At 41.3% G+C, this 13651-nt stretch overlaps 1 protein-coding gene across 7 annotated transcripts in view; it reads right to left on the bottom strand.

Moving 5' to 3' along the window:
* The window catches only part of LOC121865007 (balbiani ring protein 3-like), a 40029-nt gene that overhangs the window by 3973 nt on the left and 22405 nt on the right, over nucleotides 1–13651 (bottom strand). For 2 of the 7 annotated variants that reach the window (XM_042364296.1, XM_042364297.1), the window contains exons 5-12: nucleotides 13509–13628; nucleotides 10212–10337; nucleotides 7532–7762; nucleotides 7115–7354; nucleotides 3561–3791; nucleotides 3083–3322; nucleotides 1237–1467; nucleotides 724–963 (exon numbers count right to left, since the gene is read on the bottom strand). In XM_042364296.1, coding sequence (XP_042220230.1) covers nucleotides 724–963; nucleotides 1237–1467; nucleotides 3083–3322; nucleotides 3561–3791; nucleotides 7115–7354; nucleotides 7532–7762; nucleotides 10212–10337; nucleotides 13509–13628 — 1659 coding nt within the window. The remainder of the gene's footprint in view (nucleotides 1–723; nucleotides 964–1236; nucleotides 1468–3082; nucleotides 3323–3560; nucleotides 3792–7114; nucleotides 7355–7531; nucleotides 7763–10211; nucleotides 10338–13508; nucleotides 13629–13651) is intronic. The other 5 variants (XM_042364300.1, XM_042364302.1, XM_042364298.1 and 2 more) reach the window with 4 other exon arrangements.

The raw sequence follows: 13651 nt of genomic DNA, 5'->3' as shown, positions 1-13651 counted from the left end.
ACCTATAAAGACTGAACCTAATATGACTGTCACCTATTAAGACTGGAACATATTAAGACTGATGCCTATCCAGAATGGGACCTACTCAAACTCTTGCCTATTAAGATTGGGGTTTAGTATGACTGAGGCGTATTAAGGCTGGGGTCCGTCAAGACTGGGGCCAATAAGGAATTAGGCCCATCAAGTCTGGAGCCCATCAAGACTGGAGCCCATCAAGTCTGGAGCCCATCAAAACTAGGGCCCATCAAGACTGGGGCCCATCAAGTCTGGAGCCCATCAATACTGGGGCCCATCAAGACTGGGGCCCATCAAGGTTGGAGCCCATCAATACTGGGGCCCATCAAGTCTGGAGCCCATCAATACTGGGGCCCATCAAGACTGGGGCCCATCAAGTCTGGAGCCCATCAATACTGGGGCCCATCAAGACTGGGGCTTATTAAGACTAGAGTCCACATGATTAAGCAGGGAGGCACCTTTACACATTTCAACCTCTCACATCAAGTTTACTTCGCTGTGTGGAAATGAAAATGAATATCAGTTAGAGTCCGTAAGTGAACTCGAGTACAATAATTGATAGCTATAGTTCAGGAGTTTGTAGTATTATAAATATGCGCTTTTCATAGCATACGTGTGTTATTTGTGTCTCATCAGTGATTGTTATCCACTAGAGAAAGAGAGGGGAAATAATTGTACATGATGAAAGTTTTTGATTAACACACTCACCCCTACAACATGCACAGCCGACTTCTCCTGTGCACGACCCTGGGCGCAGATCTCCTGTGCACAAGGGCCCGTATAAGCACGTTCCTGAACACTGGTCCCCACTTGAGCATTGTGGCACTTGAGGCACACAGCACTTGCAGCCGTTCCCTGTACAACCTCCAGGCAATTCCACCTCACCACAGGAACAATCTGCCTTGCAGCTGCCGTGTTGCTTCTCGCAGCTTGGGGTCACTTTGCAGTCTGTTGACCAGTGAGGGTTTGAGGTGTGTGGGGATCACGGTGAGGTTAGTTTAGTTTAGATTTGTTTGGGTAAGGTTAAGTTAGGTTAAGTTAGGTTAGGTTAGGTTAAGTTAGGTTAGGTTAGGTTAGGTTAGGTTAGTTTAGGTTAGGTTAAGTTAGGTTAGTTTAGGTTAAGTTAATTTAAGTTGGCTTAGGTAAGGGAACATCACAGATATTTCATTATCTCTGTGTTTATAAACAACCATTATAACATTAATGACATTACTAACTGACCGAGGCAACAGGTGCAGTTCCCCCCAAGGCACTGGACGCTGGAGACCACCCCGTGACAGGTGTCAGTACAGCGGCCTGGACACTCGCTGGTGGCCGGACAACCCACGAAATCCGGGGCACAGCAGAAACAGCCGTCCCCGTCACAGCCGTCCTTGATCACGACCTCCGTGTCCTTGCACACAGACTTGCAGCTTCCACTAAAGTCCTTGCAGTTCGTCTTCGTTTTGCACTCTGTCGAGAAGCTTGTGACAGTGAATATAGTGTAATTTACATATTTTCTTAATTCATCTTCACCACAATATGTTTTCCTTAGATAATAAACTTGGAGGTCTATCGTTTAGCTGAAAAGATTCAGTAAAAATTCGTTTGTTAATTTTATATCATGATATGTCACGGTGAATATGTCGATCTCGGTTTTTTTTTTTTTTTACGTTGAATAGCCCACCCGGGCACAGGTCACCGACCCACAACGGGGTCTCGGGGGCGAAAAAATAAGAATAGATAGAAATTAAAAATAGAAAAGGAAACGATTAAATTAATCTACACCACGAAGTTGCCGGAAAAACAGCTTTTTAAAGTGATCAGATTGTACAGTATGAGTATGGAAACACAGAAGAAGGCAGATCTTTCCAGAGTTTGGCTGTGTAAGGAAAGAAGGATGTACTATAACGGGTTATTCTAGTGTGACATCCACACAGAAACGGTGGGCACTGAGGGCAAGACGAGTGTTACGAGCCCACGGCCTTGCCGGCGGTACACAGGATGCCAAATCCACCGAACATTGTCCGTTAAAGTACCTGTAAAAGAGAGAGAGTGAAGCAACATTGTGGCGAAGAGAAAGGGAAGAGAGATTATCGACTCATGGAGGAGAGTTAATAAGACGAAATGCCTTTGATTCCACCCTATCTAACAGTTGGGCAGAAGAAGAGTCACCCCAGATATGAGAGCAGTACTCCAAGTTAGGACGAATGAATCCCTTATATACTTGAAGCAGCTGCTGAGGAATGAAGTATCTGCTGAGGAATGAAGTAGCTACGGCATCTGTACAGGATTCCCAACTTTGTGGAGGCAGCTTTAGAAATGTTGAGGAGGTGTGGCTTCCAAGACATATTAGAGGAAAGGGCGACGTGACATCTTCTTTCATACCTCCAGGAAATATTTGTAAGCCTTGTGTTCAGTAATTTGGATCGAGTGAACAGTTTAATCAGTGTGTGTGTGTGTGTGTGTGTGTGTGTGTGTGTGTGTGTGTGTGTGTGTGTGTGTGTGTGTATGTGTGTGTGTGTGTATGTGTGTTTGTGTGTGTGTTTGAGGAAAATATATCCAGACTCCCGAGCAACCCTCCCAGCCGGCAGCCTCCTGTGCGGGTCACCACTTGGCGTCACCGCCATCCTTGTTGTCCTCGAAAGTAAACTGAACGACTTGTGGACTATTAAGACTGGAGCCTAACAAGATTTGGTTCTGGGGCTTATAAAACAGAAACCCTATACGGCTGCGTCATGTAAAGACTGGAGTTTATAAGGACTGATACCTATTAAAGCTGGGGCCTATTAAGGATGGGCTCTATTAAGAGTGTCTAACAAAATTGGGTCCTGTTAATACTGAGGCCTAAGACTAGGTGCCTATGCTATTAATTTGGTATCCATGAAGACCGAGGCCCATTGACCAGGACTGTCACCTTCATACATCTGTATTTCTCACATGAAACTCACTCTTCTCTGTGGAGACTTGGTGTGTAGAAAAAAAATATCCGAGTCCATAAGTGAACTCGATTGCACGAGTGATCGCTCCAGATTTTGTTGTATTATTAATGTACATTGTTAAAATATTTCTTGATTAACACACTCACCCCTACAACATGCACAGCCGACTTCTCCTGTGCACGACCCTGGACGAAGATCTCCTGTGCACAAGGGCCCGTACAAGCACGTTCCTGAACACTGGTTCCCACTTGAGCATTGTGGCACTTGAGGCACACAGCACTTGCAGCCGTTCCCTGTACAACCTCCAGGCAACTCCACCTCACCACAAGAACAATCTGCCTTGCAGCTGCCGTGTTGCTTCTCGCAGCTCGGGGTCACTTTGCAGTCTGTTGACCAGTGAGGGTTTGAGGTGTGTGGGGACCACGGTGAGGTTAGTTTAGTTTACATTTGTTTGGGTAAGGTTAAGTTAGGTTAAGTTAGGTTAAGTTAGGTTAGGTTAGGTTAGGTTAGGTTAGTTTAGGTTAGGTTAAGTTAAGTTGGCTTAGGTAAGGGAACATCACAGACATTTCATTATCTCTGTGTTTATAAACAACCATTATAACATTAATGACATTACTAACTGACCGAGGCAACAGGTGCAGTTCCCCCCAAGGCATTGGACGCTGGAGACCACCCCTTGACAGGTGTCGGTACAGCGGCCTGGACACTCGCTGGTGGCCGGACAACCCACGAAATCCGGGGCACAGCAGAAGCAGCCGTCCCTGTCACAGCCGTCCTTGATCACGACCTCCGTGTCCTTGCACACAGACTTGCAGCTTCCACCAAAGTTCTTGCAGTTCGTCTTTGCATTGCACTCTGTAGAGGAACATTGGTAACTATTCCAACTTGTGACAGTAAATAAAGCGAAATTTACATATTTTCATTATTTAACATCACCACAATACAGGATTCTCTTTCGGTTGAAAAGTTTACTATTAGAAACCGTTTTGTATAGTTTATGAATTATATATCATCGCTTAACTGTTTTTTTTTGTAAACAAAAAAATGGAGCAGCTAATGGGTGAAATCGTGCAATGAACAGAAATAACATGCAGTTCATTTAGTGATATTGAGGAGGGGGCTATTCAGCAAAAGTTTTCAGCCCAAATAAGAGAAGAAACTGGAGTGAATAAACAAGGTATCTATGAGTCATTGATAATTTTTAGTGTTTGTTAAGGGCCTGGTGTTGTGGTCTTCTGTGTGAGCCCGTGTAAGGTTGGTGGTGCTCTGGTGTTGAACAGCAACACGTGGACGAGAACCGGAGGTGACAGGTGACATTGCTAGTGCTGATGCAGCAACTCTGTCTCAAATAGTAATTGGGCACACGATGATGATCAGAGGAAGCAGAGAGGGCCAGTGTATGACACTGCCGTTAGGGATTTATAGTTTTGTTTCACGGTTATCAAACATAGGACAGGACTACTGTATCTCACTGGTGTCATGGAGGGACCTCACTGTATGAGAAGGTAAACATTGGCTGCGACCCTGGAGGCTGAGTGTTTCTATTGACCTCTGGCTTGTTAGATCTTATACAATCTTTAAAGGTTTTAGTCCTTTGGTAATCAAAATATTTATGTCTGCATCAGTCAGAGGTTGATCATTGACCTCGGTATTATTTTATGTGTGTGAGTGTGTGTGCGTAAGGAGCTTGTACATATAGTATATATACAAGAGTTGAGGGTGTACAGTATATAGTATGTTGGTTAAATGAATTTTCTTTTTTTAAAAGTGCATCATTTATAACCACAAGGCAAACAAAAGTCTGGATATTGAGCTTTTTTGTAAAAGCTTGATATACATCGATATTTTTAGGGGTGTGTGGTCACAGGGGCACTCCAGGTGCACATCAGTGTGAGGGTAGCTAAGGAAGGCGTTGTTTGCCATCCAAGACACCGTTTATGTTTGACTTAATTGTTCGTACCATAATTATTATCCATCTTTTGACTAAGTGAACTATATAACACAGTTCAAAAGGATAAATGAATCAGTCAGTATAATGTGAGTGCTTTATTGGTGGCTGTGGTGTATACAGGCCTTATAAAAACATTGTGAAGGGACGCCATCTGGACTAGGTTACCGGGATGTTGTTATCATGTAAAGTATTGTTAAGGTGTTGTAACATGTCCTACTGGTGGCCCCAGAGAGCCAGCCAGCCCTATACATACAACACAAAGGTTAAACACAGGAATCCGTGAAAAATAAAGAACAAATGCACGATTTGACCTGTATAACTAAACATAAGGAAAACAAATTCACACGTGAACACTTAAAACAAATGAAAGTTGACCAAACGAAAAAAATGCATCGGTGAATAACTTAAATAATTAAAAAAAGAAAGAAATCAATATAAAAAGCAGCAAACATAATACCTTTGAAAAATTCACTTGGGGAAAGTTACACCACTGAAACATGCTAAAATTTCGTGATTTACAAACTGAGTTAAAAAGCCGTATTGTATATCTCTGATAATCACTGTGATCATATATACCGTATATGAATGCTATCTTTTCTCCATATATAAATACAGTACTCCCTTTATAATCACTGTGATTCCTCCCTTTCTATCAACGCTCCCTTAACTCCCCCAAGGTTTTGTTGACATGTTAGTGACAGACAGGTACTGTACCGTGCGTTGCTGATTAATATGGATATTTATTTTGTAAAATCGCCATAGAAGACCACATTGGTTAAGCGTATACAATGACAGTGCATATATACAACCAATGGTAGACAGGAAGTCGTTTCAACTAAGCGTCTACCAAGAAATACGCTTAAAGTTTATTTCCATCTAAAGGTAAGGAATGGTTTTCTATACTTTAACATGTTGTCTCGCCCAGATAACATACAACACAGTAGAGGTGACAATGTCTTTGCTCATGAGCCACAACTTGTCTGTCATATATTTATTTGGTTTATATGACATGTCACTTGCTTTGGTAATGTCTGAAAACAGCACTACCACCAGAAGGATTGTTCGATTTCGTTCATTTTTTTCCACAGATGTTTTTATCATTATAGTAAGTCTTTAGAGAAAAGGCGGAAATTTACTAGAACCTAATAGAACCTGACTTGACCAACCAAAGAAACCTACCTAACCTTACCTCACTTCCTAGCCGGGGGACGGACCCCCCCCCCCCATCCCTTGTTATATTAAACAGAAAGTACTTATTTTAATATCTGGTATAAAGGGCGTAAAGATATAATTTTGGTGTCAAATGATCAGTTTTTCACGGTGTTTTACCCTGTAATTTCCCTCATCCTTCATGTCCTGCCCACTACAGGTGATTTATGATCGCAGAGAAAACTTTATATATATATATATATATATATATATATATATATATATAATTTTAATATTAAAGGGGAAAAATGCTAGTTTGTTTGTGTTAACTACTACATATATTTTACATGTTAAAAAATACATATGCTACTAAATGACGAACTCATATGTGGATTAATAAAATACGTCTTAAGGGCAACTAACAGTCTTTAGTATTGAAATATTGGCCAGGCGAGAGGAGACTACAACTGGATTCTAAAACATTTGTAAGTGATATTTTTTCCCAAACATTAGCTGAGAAAACATAGTGTAAGACATTTATGTGCACTATAATATCATCTTATAATTGTCGATACCGTCTGTGTGTGTCAACTTAGGCGAGTTAGTTAATCTTTCAGTCTTTGGGAAAAACAAAAACAAGAGCGGATTCATATCATCGCCCCGCCCCACCTGTAGGTCAAATAGGCCCCAACCCAGAAAGACCCCATCCTAACACTAACCTAACCTAATCTAACCTAACCTAGTCACTTTGGGTTGGTACGACTAGGAACCATTTGACTAGGCACTGCGTCACCTCCACACACCTGGGTCTCTCACATCAGGCTCACCCCGCTGTGTGGAAATTTGATTTCTGGAAAAAAATGAGTATCAGTTAGGGTCCATATGAACTCGAGTGCAACGACTGACAGTTTGGAGTTTGTGGTATTATTAATTTGTGATGTTAAATTATTTCTAAATATTGTTAGCTTCTCTGTTCATGAGGATGTTCATAACGTAGATGTGTATAGTTTTGTCTTATCTGTATTTGTTATTTACTAACGAGAGAGAGGGAGAAATAATACTGGATTAACACACTCACCCGTACAACATGCACAGCCGGCTTCTCCTGAGCACGACCCTGGGCCAAGCTCTCCTGTGCACAAGGGGCCGTACATACAATTTCCTGAACACTTGTCCCCGCTTGAGCACGCTGGCACATGAGCCACACAGCACTTGCAGCCGTTCCCTGTACATCCTCCAGGCAATTCCACCTCACCACAGGAACAACCTGACTTGCAGCTGCCGTGTTGCTTCTCGCAGCTCGGGGTCACTTTGCAGTCTGTTGACCAGTGAGGGTTCAGGTGTGTGGGGGGTGACGATGAGGTTAGTTTAGTTTAGATTTGCTTAGGTTAAGTTAAGTTAAGTGAGGCTGGCATAGGTAAGGGAACATCACAGACATTTAATTATTTCTGTGTTAAAATGCAATTATATAACATTAAAGATATTAATAACTAACCGAGGCAACAGGTGCAGCTCTCCCCGAGGCACTGGACGTTGGAGACCACCCCTTGACAGGTCTCGGTACAGCGGCCTGGACACTCGCTGGTGGCCGGACAACCCACGAAATCTGGGGCACAGCAGAAACAGCCGTCCCCGTCACAGCCGTCCTTGATCACGACCTCCGTGTCCTTGCACACAGACTTGCACCTTCCACCAAAGTTCTTGCAGTTCGTCTTCGCGTTGCACTCTGTCGAGGAACATTGGTAACTATTCCAACCTGTGACAGTGAATAAAGCGTAATTTACGTAATAATATAATTCATCATCACCACAACTCGTTTCCTCACAATCAGAGTAAGATATAGACGACAGTAGTAGGTTGTGGTAGACAGTATTAAGTTGTGGTAGACAGTAGTGAGTGGTGGTAGACAGTCGTAAGTTGTAGTAGACATTAACAGTACACTGTAAAATTTGTAGGGTATAAAACGGGCGTTTTATGACATGGTAGGATATACTACTACCCATAATACCCTTCTTCGGACATGGTAGGGTATACTGCTACCCATAATACCCTTCTTCGGACATGGTAGGGTATACTGCTACCCATAATACCCTTCTTCGGACATGGTAGGGTATACTGCTACCCATAATACCCTTCTTAGGACATGGTAGGGTATAATGCCACCCATAATACCCTTCTTCGACATGGTAGGCATACTTGCCCATAATACCCTTTCGATTAGGTAGTATATAATTACCGCACCATAATAATAGGACATAGGGTAGGCATAATTGCCACCATATATCTGCTACCCCGGACGGTAGGGTATACTGCTACCTTAATATCGGACTGGGACATGGTAGGGTATACTGCTACCCATAATACCCTTCTTCGGACATGGTAGGGTATGTTTATTTCCACAATACCCTTTATGTGCCAATTGGTTTGACATTATCTTCTGCCGGTAATGTTTCTCTTTCAGCCTCTAGATATCTTTGATTCATTCTTTGTGAAATGCTTGTGATATAACACTGAGTGTGTACCGAAATATCAACAACCATAAATTTTTCTTTAAATTAACTAAAGTCTTAAATAATATTTTATTAGAATTAAGTTGTTTTATTACACCATTTGGCATAATTGCTCAATAAAGTTGCCAGATACCACTTCCATCCCATCAAAGGTTTTGACGGCACGACATACTGCTTCTCAGAATTTAAATTGTAAATTAATGAGCTGAAAAGTGTTAATTTGGATGAAAATTATTTTTAATTAATCTACTTGGGTCATTTTAGTGGAATATAATCATGATGTGTGGAGAAGAGGAGAGGGAAGTGTGATGGTAATTTAAGTAACTTAATATGTAACATCCAATCTTAATGATCACATTTAACTTAAATAACTCTACTGTACACCTGTACATAAGGTGGAGGGGAGAAAAGTGTGAACAGCTGGCAAAATTACACGCGGCGTTAAAACAACTTGTGTGAAGGGAGCCTAAGAGGTTTTAGACACCTTCTGTTTCGAATATGTCGAGAGACCCAATGAGCACCGGGTTACACACTGACTCCATTTTCACAGCCAATCAGCGTCACGCTGAGTGGCACGCCCACCATGGGAAGATGGGACTGGGAGCCCCAGGAAATAGGGATGAGTTCATTATTTTTGAGCCATTAAAATATATATATATATATATATATATATATATATATATATATATATATATATATATATATATATATATATATATATATATATATATATATATATATATATATATATATATATATATATATTATTTTTTCCATTTTTGTATTTTTTAAGTGAAAAAAAGTTCGCCAGAGGGTAAAAGTGTTGGTGGAGAGGTGGGTATACTTTAAAGAGAAGTCATGACCCCATCTTGTGGGAAAAGGTCTATTGCAAAGTGACAAATTAAATGTGAGTTCCCGCCAATGGTCTAGAACCATGTCACATTCTTGTTGTACAGTATATGCAATTTGGGCCAATTGCAAGAACGGTTATGGGGTGTACAGCGCCATTTACGATGACCTTCTTGCCTTGGTCTTTTTTCAGCAATATCGCCTTTAACACATGGAATTCTGCACTTTTCGAAGCTTTGGATGAGTCTCGAAACAAGTTTCCTGGTGGGAATTATTAGCTAGTGCTGTACTCAAAATATCGAAACTTCGAGATCTCTCCAGAGCTTCAAAAGGGTGGTATAACTGAAACAAAATCAGGGCAAGAAGGTCATCGTAAATGGCGTCGTACACCCCACGAGTGTTCTTGATACCATCTACTAGGTGTTTGTGGAACAGTTTGAACGATCCACGGTATAACTGAAAGACATGTGAGGACTGTCTTGGCCAAGGTGTGTGTCACTGGACGGTGGATGGTGTACAAAGCTAATGCGAGGAAGGTCAGCGCCAGGTTATTATCATAGGACTTCTCTTCACCTTAGGGTTTTAAAAGTACTGATGTTTATATACCCTATTGGAGAGTAAAGGTTTGGAGAATTATAATATACACATTGTAGAAAGGGTTTATTGGTAATCATATACCCTTAAAAGAGTTTGTCATTAGGGACACAAAAAACCCCTTGTCAAACCCTTTTTTGTATACCCTTATTTTGCAGTGTATGTGGTGATAGAGACTAGCAGTAGGTTATGGCAGAGTGACAGCAGCAGTCGGGTACTCACGGGATGAGGCACAACACACGCACCCTTTGCCTCCTTTACAACCATTAGCAACGACTTCCTCCCCAGCTCTACACGACGACTTACACGACCCGTTCCTATTCTTGCATGGTTTTTTCGCCTTACATCCTGTCCACAAGGAGAAATGATTTGAAGAAATGTATGGGTAGATAATTAGACCCATAAAATGTGCAAACATATAACTGATAACATGAGCTATATCGTGAATACTGTTAGTTTAAAACGGAATTCAGTACCAGTGCAAGTAAAGACACTTGTACGGGTACAGTTGCTGAAAGGTGTTCCTACCACCCCCTGTAGTAACTTGTCTCACCAAACGGCCAACCTATATGACCTATAACAAATCTATCCACCAATTACACTACCAATACCCATTCATTCATAAATAATGATACTACTGTGACGGTGTCATTTGGAGACACGGGTTACCACAGGGGGTGAAGGAACACATTTCCGCAACTGTACAAGTACGTACTGGAGTAAATATAGGTCATGATGAAACTACAAGTTTAACTTGAATTACAGGTACAGGCATATAAGAGACAAGTTCAAGTACGGGCCCAAGTATAGGTCAGATACAAGCACCTTAAAGGAAGAGGTACAAGTACAGGTAAAAGACTAGTACACGTATAGTCACAAATACACAACCAGATACAAGGCTGTATCAAGTATAGGCAAGAGAGAAAACTTTTGTGGACTCGTCCGTGGCTTCCTAGAAGGAAAACTCGTGTGTATTAGCAAAATGTAAACATTATCGTCATATCAACACTAGCACAGTTATTGTTATATGCATTCGTATATTTTTTACATGTATTTTGTTTTCATCACAGAAAACGTGTCTTTCAAACGTGTAGCTATAATAAATATTTACGTGTAAACTTTGATAACAGAAAACATATTAAATAATAATAGCAGAAAACGGGTCATTTTTATGAGAAGCTATAATATTTATTTAAGTGTTTACCTCTGGAATGCTAACGATTTTATTTGATTTTATTTAGTAAAAAATCATACATAACTACATGAATACTACATTATAAAGTATTAATAATACTTAAAGGGGGTGTTTTTCTAATGTGGTCCTAGTACTACACAATATACAGTATGTCTACTTTATTATTATCATTATTATTATTATTATTATTAGTAGTAGTAGTAGTAGTAGTAGTAGTAGTAGTATCGCCTCTGGCTTCTCTAACACAGATCCGGCACTTGCTGCCTTCAGCACCTCCACTCAGCACCGAGTGCCTCCCAGCATCTCAACCGATGTGGATGTGCCGTTTACGAGTGTCACCTTACCCAAACAAACATAAACCTCTCAGCCTACGACCACGTCAGCCGCGATCTTCCTTGTAGACTGTAGAGGTGCGCCGGTGGTAGAGCTGTACCGCTCTTGCCTCGCAAGCGAGATGTCATGGGTTCGATTCCCGGCCCGGTGGAAAGTTGTTTGGACACACTTCCAGCCTCCCTTGGTCCCTGTTCACCTAGCAGCAAAGTAGGTACCTGCTATAAATCGAAAGTTGCGACTTCGTACTCAGGGACAAGTTGTTGGAGCTTCCAATAACTTGCTTAGACATAAACCATTGACTCTTCAGGCTTCAACGCCCTTGACTCTTCAGGCTTCTGTGCCCTTAACTCATGAGACATAAAGGCAAGCATGAACTTTGCATGCTTCCCTGTTGGGCGCTGTAAACGCTTCTGCGCTTCACCTTACACAAGGATGTAGGGGGGTGCCCAATAAAAAAAAAATATATATATATATACGTGCGCTCTGCGTTAACCAAATAAACGCAGTCGTGTAAAGCCACGGCTCTATCTCTCCCACTACAATTCCCTTCCTAACCTCCTGCTTCTTCCTCTGTCATCTTCCCCGCTCTGACTTTCGCTACCAGCAACTTTTTTGGAGCTTCTACTACTTGTAACTGTAACTTGTGACTCCCATGTGCCCGCTCGACCTGTGACCTCGCCAGATGTTTGTGAACGTAGCAGCCATAGAACAAGCGTTTTGGAGTGTTACCGCCCGCGTTAATAAATTTTTATAAATAGTTTAGTTATGAGAGTATTGAAGATGTAGGAGAGGGGAGTGAAGCGAGCTGAGGGGATGTTTACAGCCGAGTGATCCTGGTTTCTGCTGAGTAGACAGTTCTACAGGTGGCGGTGACTCTCTGGCCTTCACTAACTCTCAGACCACCCTTTACAGCCATACTGTGAACATCTCCACCCTCTGCTGGCAGTAGTGTACATTCCTGTCCCTGAGTTTTGTGCTAAGACAATTTATGCAGTACTGTTGTCTCTTGGAACACCCAAGGTCTGTGGGAACACCATACTGATTTCCATCAACTTGCACTTGAAAGTACAGCTTACGTAATGACGTCCCCCTCAGTACTGAAGTATTGTGGACTAATTAGGCCTACTCGTTTTCTGCCTTATCTGAAGCAATAAGACAATGTGGAATGAAGCGCAATTAAGATTAATAGGGTTATGTACTTTGTATTACGTCACTATGTTTAATGATCTTATGCATTTAAGATAAAATTGTGTGAGACTAACTAGTTATGTATTAGATGGATCACCATGTAGTATTAATGGACGCCTTGTTCTTTGCAGGTTTTGACCATATCAATAAATATCACCCGACCATCCTTAACTAAGGCAGTTACAATTATTATTATTAGAATTAGTATTATTAGTAGTAGTATTATATCTAACTGGTATTATTAAGGGCCCAGTGAGGTTCATTCCCTATTTGTCCGATGTTAATGGAGGAGTGTTATGCTGAAACTGTTCTTGGCATGCGTAGTTTGATTAAAACCTAAATTAATCTTACCTAACTTAATTTAACTTAATTTAACCCCACCATTTTATTCCAAGGGGTAATCTCAGCACGGCTCAATCACTCGTTGCCGTTTCGATCGAACTGCGCAGACCGAGAACAATTTCGGCACAGTACAATCTCAGTACACCACACTGAGTGAAACATGCAGCGGTCGTTCTGTCACACGGGACAAAAATTATCTTATCGAACCCAGGACGAACTGGTAAGAGGCAAGCCCGATACCTCTGTGCCACCGACACTGCTTTTCAAGATTTCACTTAATTAAAAAAAAAAATTAATGGTCCATTTTGGTAATAATATCAGATATTTGTTGCTAAATCTTCATGCAGCGAAACTTGGTGATGCTATTTGAAGAGAAAAAAAATTATGAATTTCATACGTGTTTCGCACACTAAAATTGATGACAGCAGCAGAATACAGTATATGTCAGTGTTGTGACTCACTTTTACCACAGCAGACACATTTCTGGCCTTTACAGCCTTTCTTAAACCGAGTTTCATTTTTCTTGCACTTCTTCTTGCACTTTCCGCCTCTCTTCTTACAGCCTTTCAGCACTTTGCAGCCTGTTAAGGGAAGAGAGTTCACT

Source organism: Homarus americanus, unplaced genomic scaffold, assembly GCF_018991925.1.
Source record: "Homarus americanus isolate GMGI-L3 unplaced genomic scaffold, GMGI_Hamer_2.0 scaffold2539, whole genome shotgun sequence".
Taxonomy (NCBI): Eukaryota; Metazoa; Arthropoda; class Malacostraca; order Decapoda; family Nephropidae; genus Homarus; species Homarus americanus.
Note: the sequence above shows the minus strand (reverse complement) of the source record. Positions and strands in the feature narration are given on the sequence as shown.